Raw genomic sequence first — 27,652 nt, forward strand, 5'->3', positions numbered from 1 at the left:
AAGATCCATGACAGGAACTGGTCCTAGCCACCCCAGAGCAGAAGCAGAGTCAAACAGGAAACTAGATCCAGAAAACAAGCCCCCTGCCCACGACAAGCTTCAGCAAATACAGAAAAAGATGACAAAAGGCTCTACTGGGCCATCACTGGCCAACCACATACTTCTCAGGCTCAATAAAACACACACTAACAGACACATTTCCAAGAGCTGTTTAATACAAAAAGAGCTATTTAGAAAAATTTTAGGAGCAACTACTTTGTATAATAAAATTCAAGAAAAGCTGAATTAAAAGATAGTAATTATATAGAGATAGAAAGCAGAACAGTGGTTGCCAGGGGATGGGAGCGTAAAGTGGAGAATTATTCTTAATGGGTATATAGTTTCACTTTTGCATTGAGCTCCAGAGACTGGGTACAAGACAATATGAATGTACTTAACACTACTGAAATATACAGTTAACAATGGTTAAGATAGTAAATTTTATTAACATTTATTTCATAATTAAAAATGAATTTATTTAAAAAAACAGACAAGTATTCTAAAATCACTCCAGCTCCTAATCATAACAGAATAAAAGGAGTCAAGAAAGGAAACAGGGAGTACAGTATGGTAGTCTAGACAAGCACAGCACCAATGGCAACAGAAAAGAAGATACTCTGAGTCGTATTTGGCAGGGGTATCCTCCTAGAAGTGATGGACAGGTTCATGAAAAGAGAAAGAGGTCTAGGTTTCTGGCTTGACCATCTGCCAAGGTGAAGCTGACATTTATTTACCAAGAAGAGGAATAGATGTTAACATCCTGGTCCCACGAAATTTGGATACCAAAACTAAACAAGAAGTCAACACATGCAATAACTAATAATAAGCAGAACAATGGTTTTACCACATATACTTTGGATACTACTCTTTATAAATGCAGCACAAGACTAAACCGATATTTTGAGTACACACACCTGACATCCTGCCAGCTCAAACGTGTAGTCAAAAATACCCAAAATATTTTCTATAGAAATAGCTGTTAATCTGGTTTTCTTCTCCTTTTAAATGTACTAAAAAGTCAGTTGTTCCACAGATGTGAGCTATTACATCTTGAATGCCATCCGTGTCCCGATGCATCCAAGCCTATGACTGAACCGTGGGAAAGATGGGAACAAGGAAGAGCAGATACCTCGAACTCTCACTGTCACTCTCACTTCTTCGATCACTCCTCCACTCTTCTTCTTCAGAAGAACAAGAGCCTTCACTCTGATCACAGGAAGTCTCCTATTTGTCGGGGGTGGGGAAGGGAGATAAAATAAATAAGTAAATTAATTAATCAATTAAATAAAAAAAATAAAAATCTAAAAATCCTGATCTTGGCGATTAAATAACACAAGTCAAGAAAACCTGCACGTTGTCCTAATCTTAGGCCATCGACAAGAAAAAGAATTAGATGGACTTAAAAAAAACAAAAGGTAAATGTCTTTATTATTTTTCTTAATAAGGCGTAAGGCACCAGAGCCTAAGACTTAACGCTACCACTGTTAGTACAGCCAGCCCTTCTCTGAGTGAAGCTCATAAAAAGTCAATGTAAATGTTCTCAGCGTTTTGTTGGACTTAGGCCGTGATAGGTATGGGATCTCGTCTTTCTACTCTTATCCCCTATGACTGATGTGCATCTTTCTGTATGATCTATAGATATTCTTTTATGAGGTGTCAGACATTTTGCTGATTCTTAAATTGGATTTTTTGTTTTCTTATGAATGTGTTTTAAGAATTCATGGTATGTTACAAATACAAGTCCTTTATCAGACAGGAGCTCTACAACTATTTTCTCCCAGTCTATAGGCTTGCCTTTTCATTCCCTTAACAGTATCTTTCCCAGAGCAGATTTTAATTTCAACAAAGTCTAGCTTGTCACCTTTTTCTTTAATGGATTGTGCTTTTCATATACTATCTAAAAAGTCACTGCCATATGCAAGGTCCCCTACACTTTACTGTATGCTATCTTCTGGAAATTCCAGTTTTCTATTTTGTATTAAGTTTATGATACATTTTCAGTTAATTTTTGTGAAAAGTCTGTCTAGATTTTTTTTTAACATGTGGATATCCAGTCGTTCAACACCTTTTGTTGAAAAAACCATGCTTTATCCATTGAGTTGTCTTCGCTCCTTCGTCAAACACTACTTGACCATATATGTATTGGTCTATTTCTGGGTTTCCCTATTCTGTTCCACTGATCTATTGTCTACGTTTTCACCAATACCATAATGTTTTAAAAACTATAGATTTATACTAACTCTTTAATATCAGGTAGTGTCAGTCCTCCAACTACATTGTTCGGTATCCTGTTAGTTATTCTAGGTCTTTTTCCTCTCCAAATAAACTTTAGAATCACTTTGCCAATATCCACAAAATTAACTTGGGATTTTGACTGGGATTGTGTTGACTCTACAGATAAAGCTGGGAAGAACTGACATATTAACAACAACATACAGAAATAGGGTCTCTCTCATTCACTGTTTATGGAAATGAAAAATATAACATGGCCACTTGGGAGAGGTCTGGAAGTTTCTTACAAAGCTGCACAAGGCCTCATCATGTGATGCAATAAACATGCTCCTTGGTATTTACCCAAATGCATTAAAAATACGGTCCACGCAAAACCTGCACATGTAAGTTTATAACGGCTTTATTCATAATTGCCAAAACTTAGAATCAGGCAACATGTCCTTCAGCGGGTGAAATGAATAAACTGTGGTAAATCCAGGCAATGGAATATTATTCAGTTCTAAAAAGAAATGAAACACCAAGCCACAAAAAGTTGTAGAGGAAACTTAAAACTCGTATTACTAGAAAGTAGCCAATCCGAAAGGCTACATAGTATATAACCCAACTAAATGGTATTCTGGAAAAGTCTATGGAAACAGTTAAAAGATCAGTAATTGCCAGTGGCTCAGGAGAAGGGAGAGAGGAATGATTAAGTATAGCCCAGCGGGGTTTTAGGGCAGTGTAACTATTCTGTCTGATACTGATATGGCAGATTATACATCTGTCAAAACCCAGAGAACTCTACAACACACAGTGATCCCTAACGTAGACCAGGGACGTCAGCTTACCAGTCACAGCAAATGTACCACACTAATTCCAGATGTTACTAATAGGACAGACTGCGTGCAGGGACGAGAGTGTATGGGAATTCACTGTACTCACTGCATAATTTTTCTGTAAACCTAAAACTGCTTCATAACTTTTTTTTTTTTAAACCCCATAAAGGGAAGAGAAGGGAGCAAACAACTCTCCGACTCCCACAGCACCGAGGCGGCAATCCACCGGAAGCTCCGGCCACGGAGCCCAAGCAGTTGAAACTGAGCAGGACCTTTTCCCGCAACAGCATTTACGTTAGGAGCTTCAATAACGGATAATGAAAATGTCCATGAGAACCAAAACTCAAAAGACAAAATCTCAAGTTAATATCTGCTTTGGGGGCTGCCTGGGTGGCTCAGTCAGTGAAAAGTCACATGGACTTTTTTTAAAATCACAGTAATATAACAAATTCTTAAAAGCTACTACCTAGAAACCATACACCTTATGAAATGTCTTATATGTATTATCCCAAGTCTCCAAACACCTGTTAACAGAGGCAGGATTAAGAAAACTAACGACACTAAGTTTTAGAGACTTCTGATTTAACTTGCCTATCAAAGCAGCATGTATCTACTTGAAACTTACTTTTCTTAAAAAAAAAAAAAAAAAAAGTCCCTAAAATTACACAAGCTTCAACCCCACAAAACATGGATCCACCCTGCCTAAGAGTTTTGTATTGTCTCCCAAGTCTCCACGTGTACATTACTAGCTCCTCATCTATAGGGACACCTAAGGCTAAGAAAAGTAAAGTTACATGCCTGGGGTCACAGGAGGGTAAGTGCAGGAACTGGAAATTAGAAATCTGTCTAACTACAAAGCCCGTAAACTTTTTCTACCATCAGTGCTTTCCAAACCAAAATGGAATGGAACCAACATGCATATACACAATGCCACAATCTCTATCCTGCTGCCATACACACACATATACACACACCACAAACCCCCCCATCTCCACCCATCCACAACAAGAGCCACCCCTCCCTCACCTCACTGCAACAACACAGGTGAATGAATTCATACCAGTGGAAGTAACACCAACTACCAAACCACAAAATTTTGATTTATTTTTAAAAAATTTTTAAAAGAGTTTATTTATTTGACAGAGAGAGAGTGAGCGAGCGAGCATAAGCAGGGGGAGCGGCAGAGGGAGAGGGAGAAGCAGGATCCCCGGGGAGCAGAGAGCCCGACTCGGGTCTCGATCCCAGGACCCTGGGATCACAACCTGAGCCAAAGGCAGTTGCTTAACCAACTGAGCCACCCAGGCACCCCTTATGATTTATTTTAAAAGGTCAGGTAGATTTAACATTCCACATTATCTATGTTTGCATTAGTTTAAAAAGTTCCTCATTACTTAAAAACACACCAAATTAACAAATATAAAGAGAAAAATTGTAAGACTGATACCAGTGACGATTTAAAAAGGAAAAAAGATTTAAAAAGGAAAAAAAAATCTATAATCAATCCTGGTATTTGAAAAAGAACATAAGAAAATAAGCATTAGTTGATATCCCCTTAGCAAAATAAAATATGTATGTATACTGCAGACACCTAAAATAAAGCATCTTACTTATTAATGTGAAAACGGTAGACATGCATCCCCCAACAGGAATGCAGTCTACTATCTCCACTACTATTTAGCAATGCCTGGAAGAAATGAGCAAAGCAATTAGACAAGAGAAATCAGTAGGAGGTACAAAAATCAAGAGTAAAACTAAGTATCTGTACAAAGGAGAAGATACCTGAAAAACCTCAGAGAATTCAAAGATAAAATTAACCCAAAAATTCAGTAACACAGCAGGATGTGTAAAAAAATCTACTGAAATCAGAAACCTTCATCTACGCTAAGTAACAACTATTTAGAGGCCATAATGGCAGAAAACACCCAGCACCTTACAAACTACAGAGAAAGAAATAACATATCCCTAGTACATAAAGAACTTTTAAAAATTAAGGTGAGGCATGTGCCTGGGTGGCTCAGTCAGTTAAGTGTCCGACTCTTGACTCTTGATTTCGGCTCAGGTCATGTTCTCAGGGTTGAGATCAAGCCCAGCGTCAGGCTCCACATCAGGCTCTGCCCTGCGCAAGGAGCCTGCTTAAGATTCGCTCTCTCTCCCTCTGCCCCCTCCCCCCTAAAAAAAAGAAAAAAATTAAGGTGGGGGGGCCAAAAACGTAACAGAGGAATAACCAAAAGACATAAATACACAGTGCATAAAGATTTAAAAAAACCCTCTAAATATATGAAGAGATATCCAGTAACTGCACATATAATATGAGAAAGTCAAAATAAAACTATTCTGTGAAATAAACCAGACAAAAGGACAAATACTGCATGATTTCACTTACAGGAGTCCCTAGAATAGGCAAATTTATAGAGACAGAAAGTAGAAGAAAGGCTAGCAGGGATGGAGGAGGTAAATCGAGAGTCAGTGTTTAATGGGTACAGAGTGTCTATCTGGGATGATTAGAACTAGAAACATACAGTGGTGATGGCTGCACACACTGTAAATGTAGTTAATGCCAAGGAACTGGATGCAGAAAAATAGTGAAAATGATAAATTGTATGTTATATATATCACACTGAAAGAACAGCCAAAACATAAAAATGAAACTACACTAAGACATCATCCCTCACCCATTAAACTGGCAGAAGTTAAGTATAACACATTCTGTTGGCTAATGGGTAGGGAAACAGGCACTCCCAGGCACCACTGGTAGGAACGCCAAGTTGGAACCCTCCTTCAGCAGCAATGTATCACTGTCTCCTACAACTCAGACATCTATCTTTTGGACCCCACAATCCCAGTCCCAGGAACGTACTCCCAAATTACATCTCTGACAGGACAAAACTACATACAAAGACACAAAGATTATTCATTGTGGTACTATTTATGACAAAAACACTGGAAATGTCTTAAATGCCCATAAGACAGTAGTTAAATAAACTGTTAGAAGTCCAAAATTACGTGTGATGCAACTCTTAAAAAACCATAGGGAAGATATTTAAGAACTGATATGGAGTGGGTTCAAGAATATTTTCAGTGAAAAAAGTCAAGAGCAAAAGAGCATCTATAGTATGCTCTATCTTTTGTACAAAAGGAGAAACAATAAAATATTCACAAACGAAGAAAAAACACAGCGAGCCAGAAACAGTGAGGATAGGTGGGAATGTTTATCATAATTACCCAAAACTATAAAGAAAGGGTTAAAATATACTCAATTCACTATAAATAAGAAGAAAATCTAAAAACAGTCTCATTACATAAAACAAAGTCAGTTAAATTAACAGGCTGGTGATAACAGCAAGCAGCTAGCATTACTGGGTATTAGGCACTGTTTTAGACACTTCACAATCAAGTAAGTTCTCACATCTCTCAGGAATATATGCTACCAATGACTACTTCTACAGATCTGGCCAGAGGCACCGGAAGGGTAAACAACCTGCTCGAGTAGAAGAACTCTGATGCTGAACTACTACCTGAATGCTCTGTAACAGAATTAAATGAATTGTTTGTCCAACCATATGGAACATTTCAAGCCTCGAAACATTACTGATGAGAAAATATTAACATTCTATTATTAAATTTTAAAGACTCTTTACAAAAATATTGGCTTCCCCCGAAAAATCAAAATGAAGACCAATAATTCCATGTGATTATTCAAAGTCAAGCAAAGGGGTTAGAGAAAGGCCGAGATATGAGAGCAAAAGCAGAAACAACTAGTTTAAAAAAAAAATCAACTGGACTTCATTGAACTGTAAAACTTTTGTGCTTCAAAGGAAACAAACCATCAAAAAAAAGAAACGCCAGCGCCCTGAATGGGAGAAAATATGTCCACGTCCTGTATCTGCAGAGGACTCGTATCCAGAATAAAGAACTTTCATGGCAATAAAAAAAAAAGACAACCAAACTGAAAAATGGGCACAGACATTTCCCTAAGGATAGAGAGGAAATAAGCACATGTTCCACATCATTAATCATTAGGGAAATGGAAATCAAACCCAGTGAACTACTCCTTCACACCTGCTAGCATGGCTAAAATCAAAAAGTACAGACAATGTAGACAAGGATGTGGTGAAACTGGAATCCTCAACACGTTACTGATGGGAATATAAAATAGTGCAGCTGCTTTGGAAAATGTTTTAACAATTCCTCAAAAGATTAAAACATACAGCTACCACATGACCCAGCAAACTGAGTCCTAGATAGATACCCAAATGAAATGAAAGCTTATGTTCAATCAAAAACCTGTTAGTAAGTTGCACTATTCCTAACAGCCAAAAACAAGTATGGATACATGCTACACATGGATCAACCTTGGAAACATTATGCTAAGCAAAAAAAAAAAAAAAAAAAAAAAGCCAGTCACAAAATCATATTGTATGATTCCACTTATATAAAATGCCCAGAACAGGGGCGCCTGGGTGGCTCAGTCGGTGAAGCGGCTGCCTTTGGTTCAGGTCATGATCCCAGGGTCCTGGGATCAAACCCCACATTGGGCTCCTTGCTCAGTGGGGAGCGTGCTTCTCCCTCTCCCTCTGCCCCTGCTTATGCTCGTTCTCTCTCTCTTATACAAAAAAATAAATAAAATCTTTAAAAAAAATAAAAATAAAAAAATAAAATGCCCAGAACAGGCCAAACAATCCATACAGACAGAAAGTGGTTGCCAAGAGCTGAGAGGAATAGACTGGGAAGTAATTTTAAGTAAGTGTAAGATTTCGTTTTAGAGGCAATGAAAGTATTTTGAAGTTAAATAGCAGTTATGCTGACACACTTCTGTTAACATACTAGAGCTACTGGATTATATACTTGTATGGTAAGTATCTCAACAAAGCTGCTAAAAATTCATCCTAGTCTCGGCAGACTCAAAGGAAGGAATTAAGGCAAAATTAGTGAACATTATTTTATATAATTTAAAGTTAAAAAACCCACATGTCTCATGGAGCTTGAAGATTCATTTCCAGAAGATAACTCAAGCCGGCCAAGATTTCTTCTACCATAATTTGGGTATTTGCGCCTACATGTCCTCTGCCTAGACTGTGACAGCAAAACCACCGAGTCAGACTGAAACACAAACATTCAGATAAAAATCAACACCCAAATAAGTACAATCATCAGCAAGATGGGCATTCTTTCAAATTCCAAAACGAATTTACCGCAAAAATAAAAATTATAACAATTCAAATACACACAATTAAACTTGGCATTTTTACCTTTAAGGTACTTAGAAGACACACTAGATCAGCATTTTCCAAACTAAATCATTAACTGTTTTGCCATTAATAATATAACAACAACAATAACCCAAAAGGGATACCCCTTAGATTATATATCTTAGAAGTGAAAATATATACATTCGTATATTATGATGCTGTCACCAACATTAAGGAATGCAGGTACAGAGAAATAGTATTAACCCCACTTATTTCCAGGTTTTAAATTTTTAGAGGATTGGTTTTCAGTACTTTTCAGCACCACTTGAATTTTTAAAATATATTTTATCAAAACAAAATTAAATAATCTTTCAAAATCATCTAAATAAAACAGAATGCATTTTTTAAAGGGTGGAGGGAGCATGCTAGTCCTCAAACACCCAAGTTGTATGTGAAATCACTCAATGAAAGCATATATTCCTTGAATTGATATACAAATTGACTTACCATTTTGATATATCACTGGCTGGTTTTAAAACAAATGTCCTTTCTTTAATTTGTCAGTACTGATTTTTGTTAAAACAAAAACTCCTATTAATGAGTTTCGTGGCTAAAATTTGTTAACACAGGTGGACCAAACTACCATTAAGAACTACAAGAAAATCCCTCAAAATATATGTATTTTTTAAAAATAAGTTTGAGAACATCTACCTAATAAACCTATAAAGAACTGTAGACCCAAGATTGGAAAAAAGAGTACAAAAAACAAAATGCACACAGCTAAATAGAACTAACGAAGTGGAATAGAGGTCAGAAAATACTCAGAAAAGCAGATAGCAGCCTAACAAAAGGGAATCAGCAGAAGTCTAATATACATGTAACTGCAGTGTCAGGAGGAGAGAAACATATACTATGCAAACACTAGCCAAAGGAAAGCTAGCATAGCTGTATAAACAATTTGGAGAATAAAATATTACTAGAAATAAGGGGTGAAAATTCATACTGAGAAAAGATTCAATTCAGTAAGGAAAAAGGAAATTCTAAACATGTGCACACCAAATAATATAGCTGTAAACCATATAAAGAAAAACAAGCAGAAAGAGCGAAATCTAAACATAATGAAATTTTCACACATATCTCACTACAGGTAGAAGTGCCATCATTCTGAAATGGCACAGGGCACAAACTACCAAGTGGGATACATGCATATCCTGTAATCCAAAAATTTCACTCCAAGGCATATACTTAAAGGAAACATGGACACAGATACCAGGAGATACATACAAAATGTTGAAAGGAGAATTAGGACTAATAGTCAAACATGAAAACAACCCAAATGTCCTTCAAGAACAGACTGAACAAACAGCAGCATGTTCATCGGGGAGTACTATACACCAATGAAAATAAGTGGATTTCACCTACTCACAGCAACAGGGATAAATCTCATTAAATCTCATCCAACCAAATGACAAAGCCACATACAAAGGACTGCATACTGCAGGGTTCCACTTCATGTTTCTCGACATTTTTGCAACATCACTACCCTACAGGAAACTCTGAACTTTTTCCTAATTTGATCCCCCACAAAATGGAATGCCACGGATGCATGTGGTCAGTGTTTACGTACTATATATAACCGGGCTTTGTACATAAGATGGTTAAGTATAATGCTTATCAGATTTTTTCTCAATACAGGATTAAGAATAATTTCTGAGTTAGAGATTAAATTGAAAAATTTAAAGCACATTTAACTTTATAACTATTTCTTGAATTTAATATAATTTAATTGCATAGACCGTAATATATCAATATATCCAAATCAGAAAACTATGAATACATAAAGAACAGCAATGTAATCAAATTTTTAAAAATCTTCCAAAACTTATTCTTCCAGCAAAAGTAAAACTGAAAAAATTTATTAGTTTCTTAAAAATTATTTTAGTGAATTTTACTTTCAAATTTTTTTCATGAGTAAACACCCTAACTCAGGCTGAAGAAACTCAATGAAATTTTTTTTTCTTTTCAGTACTTGACATAATGAGTTAAATCACTTTTAAGTTAAAGATAAAAACTATTTTTACTTCATTCTCAAGGCCGAAGCCATATACAAAATTATCAAGCATCAAGCTTAAACGACAAGGCATGTCATGGCAGCCAGGCATGCACAGGCCATCTGTCATGACAGGCCATCTGACTGAACGGTCAACTGAGAACAAGCCCTGGAAACACAACCACTTTCCAACAAAGTTCTGTGGCACTGATCTTGCAAACATCATGCATCTTCCAGGAATCAATGTTAATGCTGCTCATGTGATGACCATGAAAATTAAAAGAGAAACTAAATATTAAGGAATAAGATTTTCTTTGGCAGAATGAGCTTTAGAGGGTCACAAACCATTGTAACATCTAAGTTTTTTTTTTTTTAATGTGCATCATCTGGATAAACTTCAGAAACAGACAAAACTAACCAGCAGTTTTAGAAGTCAAATGGTTGGCTAGCTGTGGAAGTCAGTGAGTGGGAATGGACCTGAAATGCTTGCAATGGGCCTGTAACGTTCCAGTTCTTAACCTGCGTGGTCATCAGACAGTAGTTTTCTAGAGCCCTTTAGCACTGATAGGCATTAGGCTACTACTTCCTTCCCTCAAGTTTCACACTACTCTTTCCTAATAGCTGTGCAACCTTATGTCTACTATTTTAAATCCCATACAGAAGACCATGAGCAAGAAATATCCTACTTCGGGCAAAAGTTACTAATATTCTCACTGATCAAAAAAAAGGCACAAATTCAAGTTTAATTTCTAGTTATTCCTAAGAAAACAGAATTTAGGTTACCTTTTGTGTGAGCTGGAGAGTCTTCCTTTTTCTTCCTATTATATAAAGATTTCTTTCCTCTTCACCTTTCTCTATTCTGAAGTCTTCCAACTTCCTACAAATTTAAGTATCCAGTATATATTGGTTAGTGAACTGATGGATAAAGTAAAGGATATAAAGGGCAGAAAAATAATCATTATGATTTGGGGCATCATAAAGTTATATACTTTTTAAATAAATACAGAACAAAATTTTAAAGTTATAATAAAACAAATCAAGCTATACTTTATGTCAAATTTAATATAAATATAATCTCAGAGGCAGTTAGGAAGTCATTCTTTTTCCATAAGATTTATTTGACACTACATACACTTCACTCTCAATCAATAATAAAGCAAAGGAACATTCTAAGGCCTTCATGAGTATCATCTTCAACTCTGTGCAATTCCATGGCTAAATGAGATGGTTAGTTAAGAAAAAAGATAAAGATCACAGGATGGACAGAATTAGCATGACCAGAATGAAGAGAGTTTCTATGATTACTGAATTAAGACAAACTACATGCATGAAATCCAGCCCCAACCAGAACTGTGTCTACTGGGAAGCAATACTGGGTGCTCATCATTCTGCACCTTAGAGTCAATGATTGTCTCACACTTTCATCTATTGCCTAAGTTTTTCACAATGGACACATACTACTTTTATAGCTGGAAAACAAAACTTTTTAATTTTCTCTTGATCCTCATCAAACGCCACCCTAAGTAAATAGGTATGTAAATTCCCACTGCTCCCACTAAAAGGACTGCCATAAGGGCACTGACCATTATTAGATCACTCGGCATCTCCCTTACAAAATCTCACGTGTATTTTAGAATACAGCACTATAATAAGCTACACTCTTCTTGGGGAGAATTTTATTATAGGAGATTGCTAGTTGATGCAAAAACTCCATTCTCCTTTTCTTCATTTGAAACAGAATCTCAGTTTTTATCTAGGCTCTTTGCTGCCCTAAATATAACTACATCTAGCCTCCTCTGTAGCTAAGTATGGCCATATGACAACATTCTTGTCAATGAGTTAGGAGAACAGAAAATGTCACGTGCGACCATTAAGGATGCTTAAATGAAGCCCCTCAACAAGAAATGTCCTTTTTGCCTCTGTCTCTCTTCCTTTTTTCTGGCCTAAACCCCCACCCTCCAACACAAAAGCAGATGTATCATGGCTACTGTGTAAGTCCAGCTATCTTGGACTTTGAGGTGACTTTAAGCCTGGAAGCCATACTCTAAGATGGAGATCAGAAACAGAGGAGCCTGAGTCCCTGATTAACCGGGGCACCATGATTCCAGCCTAAAACTATTTCCAGTCTTCCATGTTAAGAGAATAAATATATGCCTGTTTAAGGAACTGTTCTTCAGGTCTTTCACTCCTGCTACTAGTTTGCTTCCCTTGGTTTCAACAATAAAAAGTACCCCAAAATGACACTTTTGGTTCTGATGACTATGCAACTTAGATACAATTCTAAGTCTTAATTATGGCATAGTACATAGATGATGGTGATTTTCTGTGTTTCTCATCCCAATACCAGATTTTGGTTTTCATTATTTTATTGTGTATTTGTAAACATCCTTAAATTCACCATACAATATGTAAGTACTACATTCCTCCACCAATCACTGAAACTCTTCTGCCTAAACACAAGAAGGGCATACCTTTACAAAATTATCTTCAAGGTATTAGTTATTCTGAGAGGTAACAGAACACTTAACATTTCAGATATCAGTGGAAAGCAACATCTACTACCTCCATTTCATTAACTCAAAAATCAGGTTACACCTCAGTACCAAGAAAGACCCTACTGCCCGGCTGTAATTACACAATACTTCCCACTACAAGAAAATCAGGCTACTTCAAGAATGATTCCACATCCAGGATGAGAAATTTAGAAGATGAACCTGTGACACTTCGCCATGCCTGGCAGCAACTGCACTACAGCAGGATACCACTGTCATTTCAAAAGGACTCAGGAGGCACCTTGAAGAGGCTCCTCCTGGCCAGAGATGGAAAAACTTAATAAGGATATTAGAAATAAGCTAACTCACAGCAGTGTGATTTATAGAGTGAAGACCACAAACACAAATTGGTCATTACTGGGGGTGGAAGGGAGTAAATCTTCATTCTGAAGGTAAATAAAGCAAAATAAGCATCTATCTTGTCTTTTTTATACGAACTTTACCACTAGATAATAAAACAGTACATTTGGGTAAATTTCTTTTTTAGAAGTGTCCACTGTAACAAATGAAGACTTCACAGAGTTGAGAGGTCACTGTTTTATGGCCCCTAATGAGTTAATGAGCCTCCCCAGTGAGCACCAATGCCTGCCAACATCACGGAACAAAAATACATATTACATGCCTTTTGACAAAATTATGCCACTGAAGAAATAGACTTGCTGACATCAAACAGTTGGAAATTTAAACACTGGACATTTGGTTCTGTTAAGGAATTGTTTTTTTAAGGTATGATAATGGCACTGTGCTCACATTGACAATTCCTTATCTTTTAGAATTACATAGACATATTTATGAACAAAATGACACACCTGGGATTTATTTCAAAGTAACACTGAAGGCAGAAAAGCAGGTATTTGTAAAGATGGAATAGGAATGGTCAAGAAAAAAATTTACCATAGTAAAACCTTAGAGAACAATTTCGACATTTTCCTACCACAATTAAAATGGATTCCAACCCATTACTAAAATATATTTATATGATTACTTATACCACTAATGGAGTAAAAAACATGTAAATAACCATATAGATATATTTTTGTAAAAAGAAACAATATTAATAGATATCCTAAAACAAACCTAAATATGCCTAGTGGTACCTCTGGTACAACCACTCTTCGTTTCCAAGCCTGCAGGTCCCGTTCCGTAGCAATCTGACTACGAGGAGCATTCTGATGCATCTGACGAACACCTTCCACTTGTCCGCTACGACGCAGACCAATATTTGGAGGGGACTGGATGTCTAAGCTCAGTCTTCTAAAACCTGCAGGAAAATTGTCAAAATTGATTCCAAAACAAATTTCAATCTAATATGCATTTAACACATAATAGGCATATACAATCCTCTTAATAAATACAAACCAAAAATACAAATCCAAAACACTTTGTAAAAAAGAATCATAATGTACCTGGGATCAAAATACAGAATACAAAACAAACATTAACTTCAACTTCCATTTTTACTAGACTTCCTGAAATCTTTTAATGTACAGATCTTTTCTACTATAATGCTATACTTGCCATCCTAAAGGCTTTGCCTTCTTCAAAACTGTACACTAAAAACACATCTTTTTGGAAAATTTAGCTGTGATGGCTTCATAACAAGAGCTCGAACACCAACATTACCTGTGACTTTAGGAGATAATCTGAGCTACTCAGGCAGGCAAGCTGCCAGAGTGGATATTAAAACCACAACATGCAGAGTGGGGAAATGCTGGCAGCACTTGACTTGGAGCTGAGAGAGTGGAGGACAACCCCAAGACTGTGCAGAACCGATCAGGTGGGTAGGGCAACCCCCCATGAGTCCAAGTCAGCAGGATGAAGGATGGAGACCAATGTGGCAGCAGGTATCCCAGATAAAGTGTTTGCTTCCTTAAAATACTGGATGAAGGGGCTCCTGCTATTGATGTAACAGAGAAACTGGGGGCTATATCCTTGCCTGCAGGAGGCTATAAAATTCTACTCCCTCTGCCAGCTCTCCTGGGCCAGGGCAAAATCCACATGACTGAACACAACCCCTTGTGTTCTTCTAGGTACGACACTCTGTTTACCAATCAAATGTGAACCAACTTGCATTGCACCACACTTCATCTACTGAAGAGAACATTGTATGACCCTTTTTTTTCTAAGTAGGCTCCACATGGTGCCCAATATGGTGGGGCTGGAACTCAAAACCCTGAGATCAAGACCTGAGCTGACAGAGTTGGGATGTTTAACCAACTGAGCCACCCAGGCACCCCACCCCTTAAAGGCCCCTACTAATCCAAATATTAGAATGTATTGATATTTAAGAAACATGTTTTGAATTGAGAACCAACAATAAACTCTAAATTTAACTGCCCACATTAAATTATTGTTCTCCAACAACATGAAGAAAACATATGCACGGGTTATTCATCACATCACTCATAAATAGCAAGTCTGAGGACTCAACTGCTCATAAACAGATTAATTACAGAAAGTACTATGAAGTTATAAAACAGGATGAGGAAGTACTGTGAGTGGATACGGAATGATATGTAGAATACACCGTCAAAGGGAAAAAGCAAGTCAGAGAAGAACACAGCATCAACTCGAAGTAATATTCTTGCACAAAATATTTAACCTGTCTCTTGGGAGAATTTGCTTTTTCTTTTCCACAGACAAGTGGAAACATCTGGCAAGGAAAGATACTGAAATTCGTAGCCAAGTACCCCGCATAGGTGTGACATGACAGGGATGACCTCTGTGGCACTGGAGGCTCCCCCCATCTTCCACAGGCATTTATCTTCCCCAGCAAGTCTTCATTTGCGGAACCACGGTCTGCTCCCCTCCATCACTCCCACTACTGAAGTAACTAGTACTATATTCCAGGATCAAGAACCTCACCCTGAAAATTCACTTTAAGCCTTCTGATTCCGTAAGAAACATTTCATGATCTACCCAATTTTTTTTTAAATGTTTAAAGGGAAATCTAGAATTGTAGTTTTCCTTTAAAAAAAAAAAAACAACTTTCTTTACTCATTTAATACAATTTTGCAAATACCCTTATTTTAGAGCACAAAAGGTTTTAATAGCCCTTCGAAGTACTTGAAAATCAAATGTCCATTTGCTAGTATATTAACTTCACACCTAATGAAATTACCTTCAGACTACCATGCAGCAGCCCCTGGCCGAGAGCTTATGCTAAGGATAAAACAGGAAAACATGTTTGTGACCCTGCGTGCTTTAGCGTAAACGTCAGACCAGGAGCGGTTGGGAATGTCTGGCTTGCTCAGGGTGGAACGCTGCCCTTCCTGAAATTCCCTCAGATAACGAGCCGCCAGGAACTCTGGGTCTGCTAAAGGGTGGAACGCAACCCCAACCGAAACCTGATTGCTCTTGACCCCACGAAGTCCATAGAAACATGTTTAAGAATAGGCCTCACTTGCTGAATGTTACATCATCAAATCCCGCTACCTTCCCCGTGATGTACTACTATTCACTAGGATCACGAGACTCCCCTTGATTGTATTTGATTGTTTACCGCCAATAAATACGTGAGGTTGCAGCTGTTCGGGGCAATCGCACTCTCGGCGGTGGCACGCTTGCAGGTGTCCCCTGCACCCACGCTTTCTTTCACGGCTAACCTGTCTCTGCCTCTTCCTTCTCCCGAATCACGCCACGGCTCCGCGGGCGGTGGTGCGGCACCACTGGAGTTATAAAATACTCTTAGGGGCGTCTGGGTGGCTCAGTCATTAAGTGTCTGCCTTCAGTTCAGGTCATGATCCCAGGGTCCTGGGATCAAGCCTTGTATCAGGCTCCCTGCTCAGCAGGAAGCCTGCTTCTCCCACTCCCATTCCCCCTGCTTGTGTTCCCTCTCTCGCTGTCTCTATCAAATAAATAAAATCTTTAAAATAAATAAATAAAATACACTTAAAACTTTTCATACTGCATGTACCTGACAATGACTTCATTTACTCTTCAATTTCAGCCACATTAAGTCAAAATATTTCTCATATATATTACCTCGTCGAGGTGTTTCTTCTCCGCTTGGAAGTCCATTTGGAATAGTATCCTGATCTGCTCCCATTCTCTGATCCTGCTGCTGCTGCAACTGTCTTATCATTCCATCAAGAACACTAGACTCTGGGCTTCGTTCACCATTATCATTGGTTTGTAGGCTTATAATCTGTTCAATCACCTCTCCATCACCTGTAAATATACAACCATGATACAAAATCATAGTAAACATGAACAGGAAAACAAACTTTCAGAAGACTACAATTAAAATTATATTAGCAATTATCAGATTTATTTTAGGGGTGCCTGGGTGGCTCAGTCATTAAGCATCTGCCTTCAGCTCAGGTCAGGATCGAGTCCCGTGCCAGGCTCCCTGCTCAGTGGGGAGCCTGCTTTTCCCTCTCCCCCCCTGCTCATGTGTGCGCTCTCTCTTTTTCTCTAATAAAATCGTTAAAAAAAAATAAAATTTAAAAAATAAAAAAATAAGCCATTAAAAATATCCTATATCATAACTAATTGGATCAAAAAAAGATTCAAAACACACGAAACTCTTCCTTTATACCAAACACTACAAACCTCAACAAAGACATTGAAACCCGAAGTGAGCACATGTAAACATGTGGAAGTTTCAGTGGAAGCTTTATATTTCTGTTTCACACTAACACCCCCCTTGCCTTACATAAGATATATTTCATTAAACTCTTATTTCCCAAGGTCTCTGACAAGACCAAAGCAACGTGTGATTTCTGATGTAGAGAAAAGCAGTGGCATTTCTCCTCCACTCTCTTAATTTAAAAAAAGGGTAACACTCTTCAACAAACTACAACTGTAGCTCCCCCAACCCAAGAGTCCTGAGAGCAGGTGCCACTGAGGACGGTAACTACACATGCCTCTCCCACTAAGCTTAAGTTACTCTATCTCTTCCGTATGCTTTTAGCATAGCCGGTACCCATAATTCTTCAAGTACAAAATCAGCTTTTTTAAAAGTGCCTTTGCTGCTTTATTTTTGAAATAACAGGTTCACTTAATATTAATGGATAAAAAGTGTTAGATGGTTGTGGGGTCTGGAAAATTATCTGAACACTAACTTTTTCATGCAAACAATTCCTTATATATCCTCCCACATAAAATGCATCTTCTTTGAACATAACATATAACACAGTCTAAGCCCCCAGCAACTTATAAGGAGAACCCCTAACAGACTGAAATTAATAGTTCCGCCTGGGGCAAAGACATTTCAGAATCACTGCAACAGGCCCTTCCCCCCAGAAGATCAGCAAGAACATCCGGCCAAGACCAAGTTTATCTATCAACAAGAACTGCAGAACTCCAGCACTAGGGAAATACAGCATACAGAATTCATGGCTTTTTTCCCATGATTCTTTAGTCTTTCAACATTAATTTTTAAACTTTTATTTTTTCTTTTCTTTAAATTTTTCTTCTTTTTTCAACCAACTTATCAATTCCTTTTATCTTTTTTTAATTTTCATTTTTATAGTCGTACAGTCATATATTTCTTTCCTTAAAATTTTGGGATGCAGTTTCTTCTGACCAAAATACACCCCAAATCTAGTATATGGCTCTCTTCTGTTCACCAGCCTGATCATATTCTTTTTTTCTCTCTCTCTCTCTCTTCCTCCCCCCCCACCCCGTTTCAGGTCTCTTCTAATTTGTTTAGTATATAATTCTCTGGGGTCATTGTTACCCTTTCAGCACGTTTTTCTCTTGTTCATCTATTCTTTCAACAAAATGACAAAACGGAAAAACTCACCTAAAAAAATAGTACAAGAGGCAGTACCGACTGCCAGGGACCTAATCAATATAGACATTAGTAAGATGTCGGAACTAGAGTTCAGAATAATGATTATAAAGATACTAGCTGGGCTTTAAAAAAGCATACAAGACACTAGAGAACCCCTTTCTGGAGAAATAAAATCTAACCAAGTCGAAATAAAAAAGGCTATTAATGAGGTGCAATAAAAGATGGAAGCTCTAACTGCTAGGATATTAAATGAGGCAGAAGAGAGAATTAGTGACATAGACCAAATGGGGAATAAAGAAACTGAGAAAAAGAGAAATAAACTACTGGATCATGAGGGGAGAATTCAAGAGATAAGTGATACCATAAAGTGAAACAATATTAGAATAATTGGGATCCCAGAAGAAGAAAGAGAGAAAGGGACAGAAGGTAAATTGGAGCAAATTATAGTGGAGAACTTCCTTAATTTGAGGAAGGAAACACATCAAAATCCAGGAGGCTCAGAAAACTCCACTCAAAATCAATAAAAACAGGTCAACACCCCAACATCTAATAGTAAAGCTTAGAAATCTCAGAGACAAAGAGAAAATTCTGAAAGCAGCTTGGGACAAGAGGTCTGTAACCTACAATGGTAGAAACATTAGACTGGCAGCAGCCCTAGCCACAGAGACATGGCAGGCCAGAAAGGACTGGCATGATATATTCAGGGTACTAAATAAGAAAAATATGCACCCAAGAATACTTTATCCAGCTAGGCTGTCATTGAAAATAGAAGGAGAGATAAAAAGCTTCCAGGACAACCAGAAACTAAAAGAACTTGCAATCACCAAACCAGCCCTACAAAAAATATTGAAAGGGGTCCTCTAAGCAAAGAGAGAGCCCAAAAGTAACATAGACCAGAAAGGAACAGAGATAATATACAGTTAACAGTCACCTTACAGGAAATACAATGGCACTAAATTCATATCTTTCACAATCACCATGACTGTAAATGGGCTAAATGCCAGAATCGAAAGACAAAGGGTATCAGACTGGATAAAACAGCAAGACCCATCGATATGCTGTCTGCAAGACTCATTTTAGACCCAATGACACCTCCAGATTTAAAGTGAGGGGGTAAAAACCATTTATCGTGCTAATGGCCATCAAAAGAAAGCTGGGGAGGCAATCCTTGTATCAGACAAATTAGATTTTAAACCAAAGACTGTAATAAGAGATGAGGAAGGACACTATATCATACTTAAAGGGTGTTATCCAACAAGATCTAACAACTGTAAATATTTATGCCCCTAACATGGGAGCAGCCAATTATATAAGCCAATTAATTACAAAAAAAAAACCAAACAAACAGCAAAACACATCGACAATAATACAGTAACAGTAGGGGACTTTAACACCCCCCTCATTGAAATGGACAGATCATCTAAGCAAAAGATCAACAAGGAAATAGGGCTTTAAATGACACACTGGACCAGAAGGACTCACAGATATTCAAAACATTCCATCCCAAAGCTACAGAATACACATTCTTCTCTAGTGCACAGGGAACATTCTCCAGAACAGATAACATCCGGGGCCACAAATCAGGTCTCAACCAGTACAAAAAGACTGGGATCATAGGTCCTGCCTATTTTCGGACCACAGTGCTTTGAAACTCAAGAAGAAAGTGGGAAAGCACTCAAATACATGGAGGCTAAAGCACATTCTACTAAAGAATGAATGGGTCAACCAGGAAATTAATGAAGAATTTTAAAAATTCATGGAAACAAATTAAAACAAAACACAACTGTTCAAAATCTTTGGGATGCAGCAAAGGCGCTCCTAAGAGGGAAGTATATAGCAATACAAGCCTTTCTCAAGAAACAAGAAAGGTCTCAAATACACAACCTAACCCTACACCAAAAGGAGCTGGAAAAAGAACAGCAAATAAAGCATAAACCCAGCAGAAGAGAAATAATAAAGATTAGAGCAGAAATCAATGAAATAGAAACCAAAAGAACAGTAGAACAGATCAATGAAACTAGGAGCTGGTTCTCTGAAAGAATTTGTAAGATTGATAAACCCCTGGCCAGGCTTATAAAAAAAAAAAAAGAGAAAGGACCCAATAAATAAAATAAAATCATGAATGAAAGAGGAGAGATCACAACCAACACTAAAGAAATACAAAGGATTTTAAGAACATGTTATGAGCAACTATATGCCAACAAATTAGACAATCTGGAAGAAATGGATGCATTCCTAGAGATGTATAAACTACCAAAACTGAACCAGAACAAATAGAAAACTTGAACAGATCCATAACCAACAAGGAAATTGAAGCAGCAATCAAAAATCTCCCAACAAACAAGAGCCCAGGGCCAGATGGCTTCCCCAGGGATTTCTACTGAACATTTAAAGAAGAATTAATACTTATTCTTCTGAAATTGTTCCAAAAAATAGAAATGGAAGGAAAACCTCCAAACTCATTTTATGAGGCCAGCATTACTTGACCCCAAAACCAGAGAAAGACCCCACCAAAAAGGAAAATTACAGACCAATATCCCTGATGAACATGGATGCAAAAATTCTCACCAAAACACTAGTCAATAGGATCCAACAGTACATTCAAAGGATTATTCACCACAAACAAGTGGGATTTATTCCTGCACCGCAAGGTTGGTTCAACATCCACAAATCAATCAATGTGATACATTAATAAAAGAAAGGACAGGAACCATATGTTACTCTCAAGAGATTCAGAAAAAGCATCTCTTCACAGTGTAGAGATAGAGTACATACCTCAGTATCATAAAAGCCATCTATGAAGAACCCACAGCAAATATCATTGTCAATGGAGAAATACTGAGAGCTTTTCCCCTAAGGTCAGGAACATGGTAGGGATGTCCACTCTCACCACTGCTGTTCAACACAGTACTAGAAGTCCTAGCCTCAGCCATCAGACAACAAAAAGAAATAAAATGCATCCAAATCGGCAAAGAAGTCAAACTCTTACCCTCTGAAGATGATATGACACTTTATGTGGAAAACCCAAAAGAATCCATCCCAGAACTGCTAGAACTCATATAGGAATTCAGTAAAGTGGCAGGACAGAAAATCAATGCACAGAAATCAGCTGCATTTCTACACACCAACAACGAAATGGAAGAAAGAGAAATTAAGGAGTCGATCCCATTTACAATTGCACCAAAAATGTGAAGATTCCTAGAAATAAATCTAACCAAAGAGGCAAAGGATCTGTACTCAGAAAACTATAGAATACTTATGAAAGAAACTGAGGAAGTCACAAAGAAATGGAAAAATGTTCCATACTCATGGATTGGAAGAACAAATATTGTGAAAATGTCTATGCTATCTAGAGCAATCTACACATTCAATGCAATCCCTATTAAAACACCATCAACTTTTTTCACAGAAATGGAACAAATAGTCCTAAAATTTGTATGGAACCAGAGATGACCCCAAATAGCCAGAGGCATGCTGAAAAAGAAAACCAAAGCTATTGGCATCACAATTCCGGACTTCAAGATCTATTACAAAGCTGTAATCATCAAGACAGGATGGTACTGGCACAAAAACAGACACATAGATAAATGGAATAGAACAGAGAACCCAGAAATTGACTCTCAACTCTATGGTCAACTAGTCTTCGACAAAGCAGGAAAGAATATCTAATGGGAAAAGGACAGTCTCTTCAACAAATGGTGTTGGGAAAACTGGACAGCCAGATGCAGAAGAATGAAACTGGACCATTTCCTTACACCATACCCAAGAATAGACTCAAAATGGATTAAAGACCTAAACGTGAAACAGGAATCCATCAAAATCCTTGAGAACACAGGCAGCAACCTCTTCAACCTCGGCCGCAGCAACTTCTTCCTGGACACATGGCCAAAGGCAAGGGAAGGGCAAAAATGAACTACTAGGATTTCATCAAGATAAAAAGCTTTTGCATAGCAATGGAAATAGTCAACAAAACCAAAAGACAACCCACAGAATGGGAGGAGATTATTTGCAAATGACATATCAGATAAAGGGCTAGTATCCAAAATCTATAAAGAACTTACCAAACTCAACACCCAAGGAACAAATAATCCAATCAAGAAATGGACAGAAGACATGAACAGACATTTCTCCAACGAAGACATCCGAATGGCCAACAGACACATGAAAAAGTGCTCAAAATCACTTAGCATCAGGGAAATACAAATCAAAACCACAATAAGATACCACCTCACACCAGTCAGAACAGCTAAAATTAATAAGTCAGGAAATGACAGATGTTGGCAAGGATACAGAGAAAGGGGAATCCTCCTACACTGTTGGTGGGACTGCAAGCTGGTGCAGCCACTCTGGGAAACAGTATGGAGGTTCCTCAAAAAGTTGAAAATAGAGCTACCCTACGACCCAGCAACTGCACTACTGAGTATTTTCCCCAAAGATACAAATGAAGTAATCCAAAGGGGCACCTGCACCCCAATGTTTATAGCAGCAATGTCCACAATAGCCAAACAATGTAAAGAGCCCAGATGTCCATCAACAGATGAATGGATAAAGAAGATGCGGTATGTGTGTGTGTGTATATATATATATATATATATACACACACACACACAATATAATATTATGTAGCCATCAAAAAAATGAAATCTTGCCATTTGCAAGGATGTGGATGGAACTAGAGGGTATTATGCTAAGCAAAATAAGTCAATCGGAGAAAGACAATTATCATATGACCTCACTCATGTGGAATTTGAGAAGCAAGGCAGAGGATCATAGCGGAGGAGAGGAAAAAATAAAACAACAAACTAGAGAGGGACACAAACCATAAGAAACTCTTAACGTCAGGAAACATGAAAATAGCTGTGACCTTAAAGACCCCAAAAGGTCATGGATAAAACCACAGGTCTGCAAACCCACACACTGAAAATTCCCATCTTACCATTAGAACCATTAGAAATAACCATTAGAAAAAAAATAAGACAGGTATTGTTAGTAAGACATTAGGGGAGATAATATGAAATACTAAAAGTAATTAATTTCAAACAAGGCAGGAAAAAAAGAAAAGGCACAAAGAACAGAAAGGACAAAGAGAAAAAAAGAGCAAAACGGTAGAGAATTAACCCTGATGACACTAATAATTTTATTAAATATAAATGGTCTATATTTTCCAATTAACAGATTGTCAGATTGGATTGATGCCTGCACAAAATGTTTTAATATAAAGACAAATTGGTTATAAAAACTGAAAAGATACACCATGACAATACTCACCAAAATTGGTTGGACTAGCATATTAATATGAAACAAAGAAAAAGTCTTCAAAACAAGAAATACTACCAAAGAAAAAGAGGAACAATTCATAATGATAAAAGCATTCACCCAGAGGACAATCTGAAATGTGTCTGTGCCTAATAGAACTTTAAAATACACAGAGCAAAAACTAACAGTACCAAAGAAGGACATAAGATAAACCCACATGGTAGGCTGATATTTCAGCACTCTGTATAATAACCCCAAAATAGAAAAAAAGCCAACTGCCCTTCGATTGTTCCTGAATGAATAAATGAGGGCATACACATACCATGGTACACTATCAACAAACAGGAACAAACAACTGACCTGCGCAAAACAAAAACAAATCTCAAAAGCACCATGCTAAGAAGCCAGACACAAAAGATTTAGTATTGCACAATTCCATTTACACAAAATTCCTCAAAAAGACAAAATAAAAGTGACAAAATAGAACAGTCATTACAAGGCGCCAGGAGAAGATTCCAAACAGGCCCAACAGAACCTGCATCCCAAGGTGTTTATAGCAGCAACGTCCACAATAGCCAAACTATGGAAAGAGCCCAGATGTCCATCGACAGATGAATGGATAAAGAAGATGCGGTATAAACATACAATGGAATATTACTCAGCCATTAAAAAAAACGAAATCTTGCCATTTGCAATGATGTGGATGGAACTAGAGGGAATTATGCTAGGCAAAGTAAGTCAGTCAGAGAAAGACAATTATCATATGATCTCACTGACACGTGGAATTTAAGAAACAAAACAGAGGGTCATAGGGGAAGAGAGGAAAAAATAATAAAAGACCAAATCAGGAGGGAGACAAACCAAAAGAGACTCTTAATCACAGGAAACTGAGGGTTGCTGGAGGGGAGAAGGGTGGGGGGATGAGGTAACTGGGTGATGGACATTAAGGAGGGCACGCGATATAAAGAGCACTGGGTGTTATAGACTGATGAATCACTACCTCTGAAACTTTTAATACATTATATGTTAACTAACTGAATTTAAATAAAAATTAATTAATTAATTTTAAAAATGTTTAAAAGGGGCGCCTGGGTGGCACAGCAGTTAAGCGTCTGCCTTCGGCTCAGGGCGTGATCCCGGCGTTCTGGGATCGAGCCCCACATCAGGCTCCTCCGCTAGGAGCCTGCTTCTTCCTCTCCCACTCCCCCTGCTTGTGTTCCCTCTCTCGCTGGCTGTCTCTGTCTCTGTCGAATAAATAAATAAAATCTTTAAAAAATAATAAAATAAAAAAAATAAAAAATGTTTAAAGGCCCAACAGAACTTTTGAGGGCACTGGAAACATTCTGTACCTTGATTGTGGTGGTAGTTACATAATGGTTTAACATTTGCCAAAGTCATTTGACTCGTACACTTAAAATTGGTGAATTTTGTTGTATGGAATCTATACGTCAATTAAACTAATAAAAAACACCTGAAACAGTAAACATATAGTGATAACTGGTGATTAACTTTTAGTAAAACAAACCGCATCCAAACAAAAGAGAACCATTTTTTTTCTTTGCTTAATAACATCTGTATGGAGAAACACTACCTGCTGGAAACAAATACAAAAAAACAAAGCAAAAACTCTGCCCTTGACTAGAACCAGCAAAGTACAAGATGGGACTCCAACATCTTGTGCCAGAAAGTAAGGAAGTGTTCAAGGGACTCAGGAAACGGAACACTCAGTCTGAAGAGACTCACACTCAAATCTAAAAATAATATGAGCAACAAAATAATGACCATTATGGATTATAAGCCACTATATAACAACCCCCAAGTCCATATTAAAACTTAATGAACTACATAAACATAAAAGAGAGACTAATAAAATGCAGATGCAAAGATGACAGAATTAGAAAACAACCATTTTGCAACCTTTAGAACAACTGATTCAGGCAAAAATCACCAATGAATCCTAAAACTTACAGGTAAAGTTTGGTAAGGAACAGGTTATTTACATCGTATCTCCCCACAAATTCTTACTAATTACAAAGAGAAAAATAACTTTGTAGTGGAAAACTTGGCAGGCACCACCTTAACCAAGTTTTCAAAGACATCACCACCAATATCTGGACAAAGCACAATCATAAGCACCCTGGCGTGATGCTCCAGGAAGGCTACATCATTTATACCGTATTTTACCAAAAAATGTATAACCTGGGGGCGCCTCGCTGGCTCAGTCAGAAGAGCATGTGATTCTTCATCATGGGGTCATGAGTTTGAGCCCCACACTAGGTGTAGAGATTAGTTAAAAATGAATAAATAAAACTTTTTTTTAAAAGATTTTCTTTCTTTATTTGACAGAGAGAGAGACAGCCAGCGAGAGAGGGAACACAAACAGGGGGAGTGGGAGAGGGAGAAGCAGGCTCCCAGTGGAGGAGCCCGATGCAGGGATCGATCCCAGAACGCTGGGATCACACCCTGAGACGAAGGCAGACGCTTAAGGACTGAGCCACCCAGGCGCCCCTAAATAAATAAAACTTAAAAAAAAAAAAAGGGAAGCAGAACCTGAACTTCACCAAAGACAACTAAATTTAATGTGCAGTCCCAAACTGAGACCCACAGCAGGGGAGAACAAAAGTTTTAACAGGCATTAGAGTAACAAAATTTGATTACAGACCACAGACTTAATAACAGTATTCCATCAGTGTTAAATGTCCTACTTTTGATAACTGTTTATAGCTACGTAAGAGAATACCTTTGTCCTTAGGAAACACATACTGAAGTATGCGGTCGAGAACGTCTCTCTCAAATGGTTAAAAACAATTATATGTATCTAGAGATAGAATAAAACAAATACTGCAAACTATTAACACTGGTAAATCTAAGAGTTGCAAGTTCTATATATTATTTTTTACATTTTTCAAATAAAAAGTGAAAGGAAAAAAAAAAGAAACCAAAGACTTTGCACTCACTTGTTGCCACATAGCCTAGCTGTGGAACCAAATGTTCATCTGCAGAATTTTCTCGACCTGGTACTAATCGCTGATACTTAGTTGGATGAGGATTTCCATCTACATCTACCAAGAATGGTGGAGGCATAAGGTGAGGAGCCTGCTGAGTTTGCTCATCTAAGACATAATTATTAGAATCTCTGATCAGCGGTCGATAGTCAGTATGGAAGAACATCTGATCAGGAATCTGAAAAAAAAAAAGTTTACAGATTGGTATTTTGAGGTTTACCTATGTTAAAGAATACAAATATTAAAGTTATTTATAATGTGAAAAAAACAAGGAAACCAAATCAATCCGTCTAACCTATCATCAAAACAACCTTCGTTAACTACATATTTTACTATAAAAAAGCAGTAAGAATGACCTTTTCAACACAAACCAAGAAACAGACTCTTAATATAGAGAAAAGATGGTTACCAGAGGGGAGGTGGGCAGAGAGATGGGTGAAACAGATGAAGAGAATTAAGAGTACACTTATCTTGATGAGCACTGAGTGATACATTGAATTGTTTAATCACCTGAAGCTAATATAACACTGTATCTTAACTACACTGGAATTAAAATTTTTTAAAGTGGTTAAGATGCTACCAAAAAAAAAAAAAAAAAAAAGACCTTTTCATATGGCTTGCTGCATCCAAAACCAAATATCAGAAGGTGTCCATGAGAATCTGTACAGGCAAAATGCTGTCCATCCTGTGAAAACTTACAGTCAAAGACAGCTCCATGTCCTTGCCCTTCAATCTAGGAAACACAGAGGGGAAAAAGTTATAACCAATTCTACA

The 27,652-nt window shown here is 37.5% G+C and overlaps 1 protein-coding gene across 2 annotated transcripts in view; it reads right to left on the reverse strand.

The window, feature by feature from the left end:
• BRWD1 (bromodomain and WD repeat domain containing 1) overlaps window positions 1-27,652 on the reverse strand; it is a 111,507-nt gene that overhangs the window by 38,025 nt on the left and 45,830 nt on the right. The window contains exons 16-22 of one of the 2 annotated variants that reach the window (XM_045813545.2): window positions 27,483-27,611; window positions 26,831-27,056; window positions 16,862-17,047; window positions 13,955-14,138; window positions 11,109-11,202; window positions 8,055-8,159; window positions 1,169-1,263 (exon numbers count right to left, since the gene is read on the reverse strand). In XM_045813545.2, the coding sequence (XP_045669501.2) occupies window positions 1,169-1,263; window positions 8,055-8,159; window positions 11,109-11,202; window positions 13,955-14,138; window positions 16,862-17,047; window positions 26,831-27,056; window positions 27,483-27,611 (1,019 nt within the window). Of the gene's footprint in view, window positions 1-1,168; window positions 1,264-8,054; window positions 8,187-11,108; window positions 11,203-13,954; window positions 14,139-16,861; window positions 17,048-26,830; window positions 27,057-27,482; window positions 27,612-27,652 lie in introns of both variants that reach the window. The other variant, XM_045813544.2, reaches the window with a different exon arrangement.

This window comes from Ursus americanus, chromosome 4 (genome assembly GCF_024610735.1).
Source record: "Ursus americanus isolate L20-20 chromosome 4, mUrsAme1.1.p, whole genome shotgun sequence".
Lineage (NCBI taxonomy): Eukaryota > Metazoa > Chordata > Mammalia > Carnivora > Ursidae > Ursus > Ursus americanus.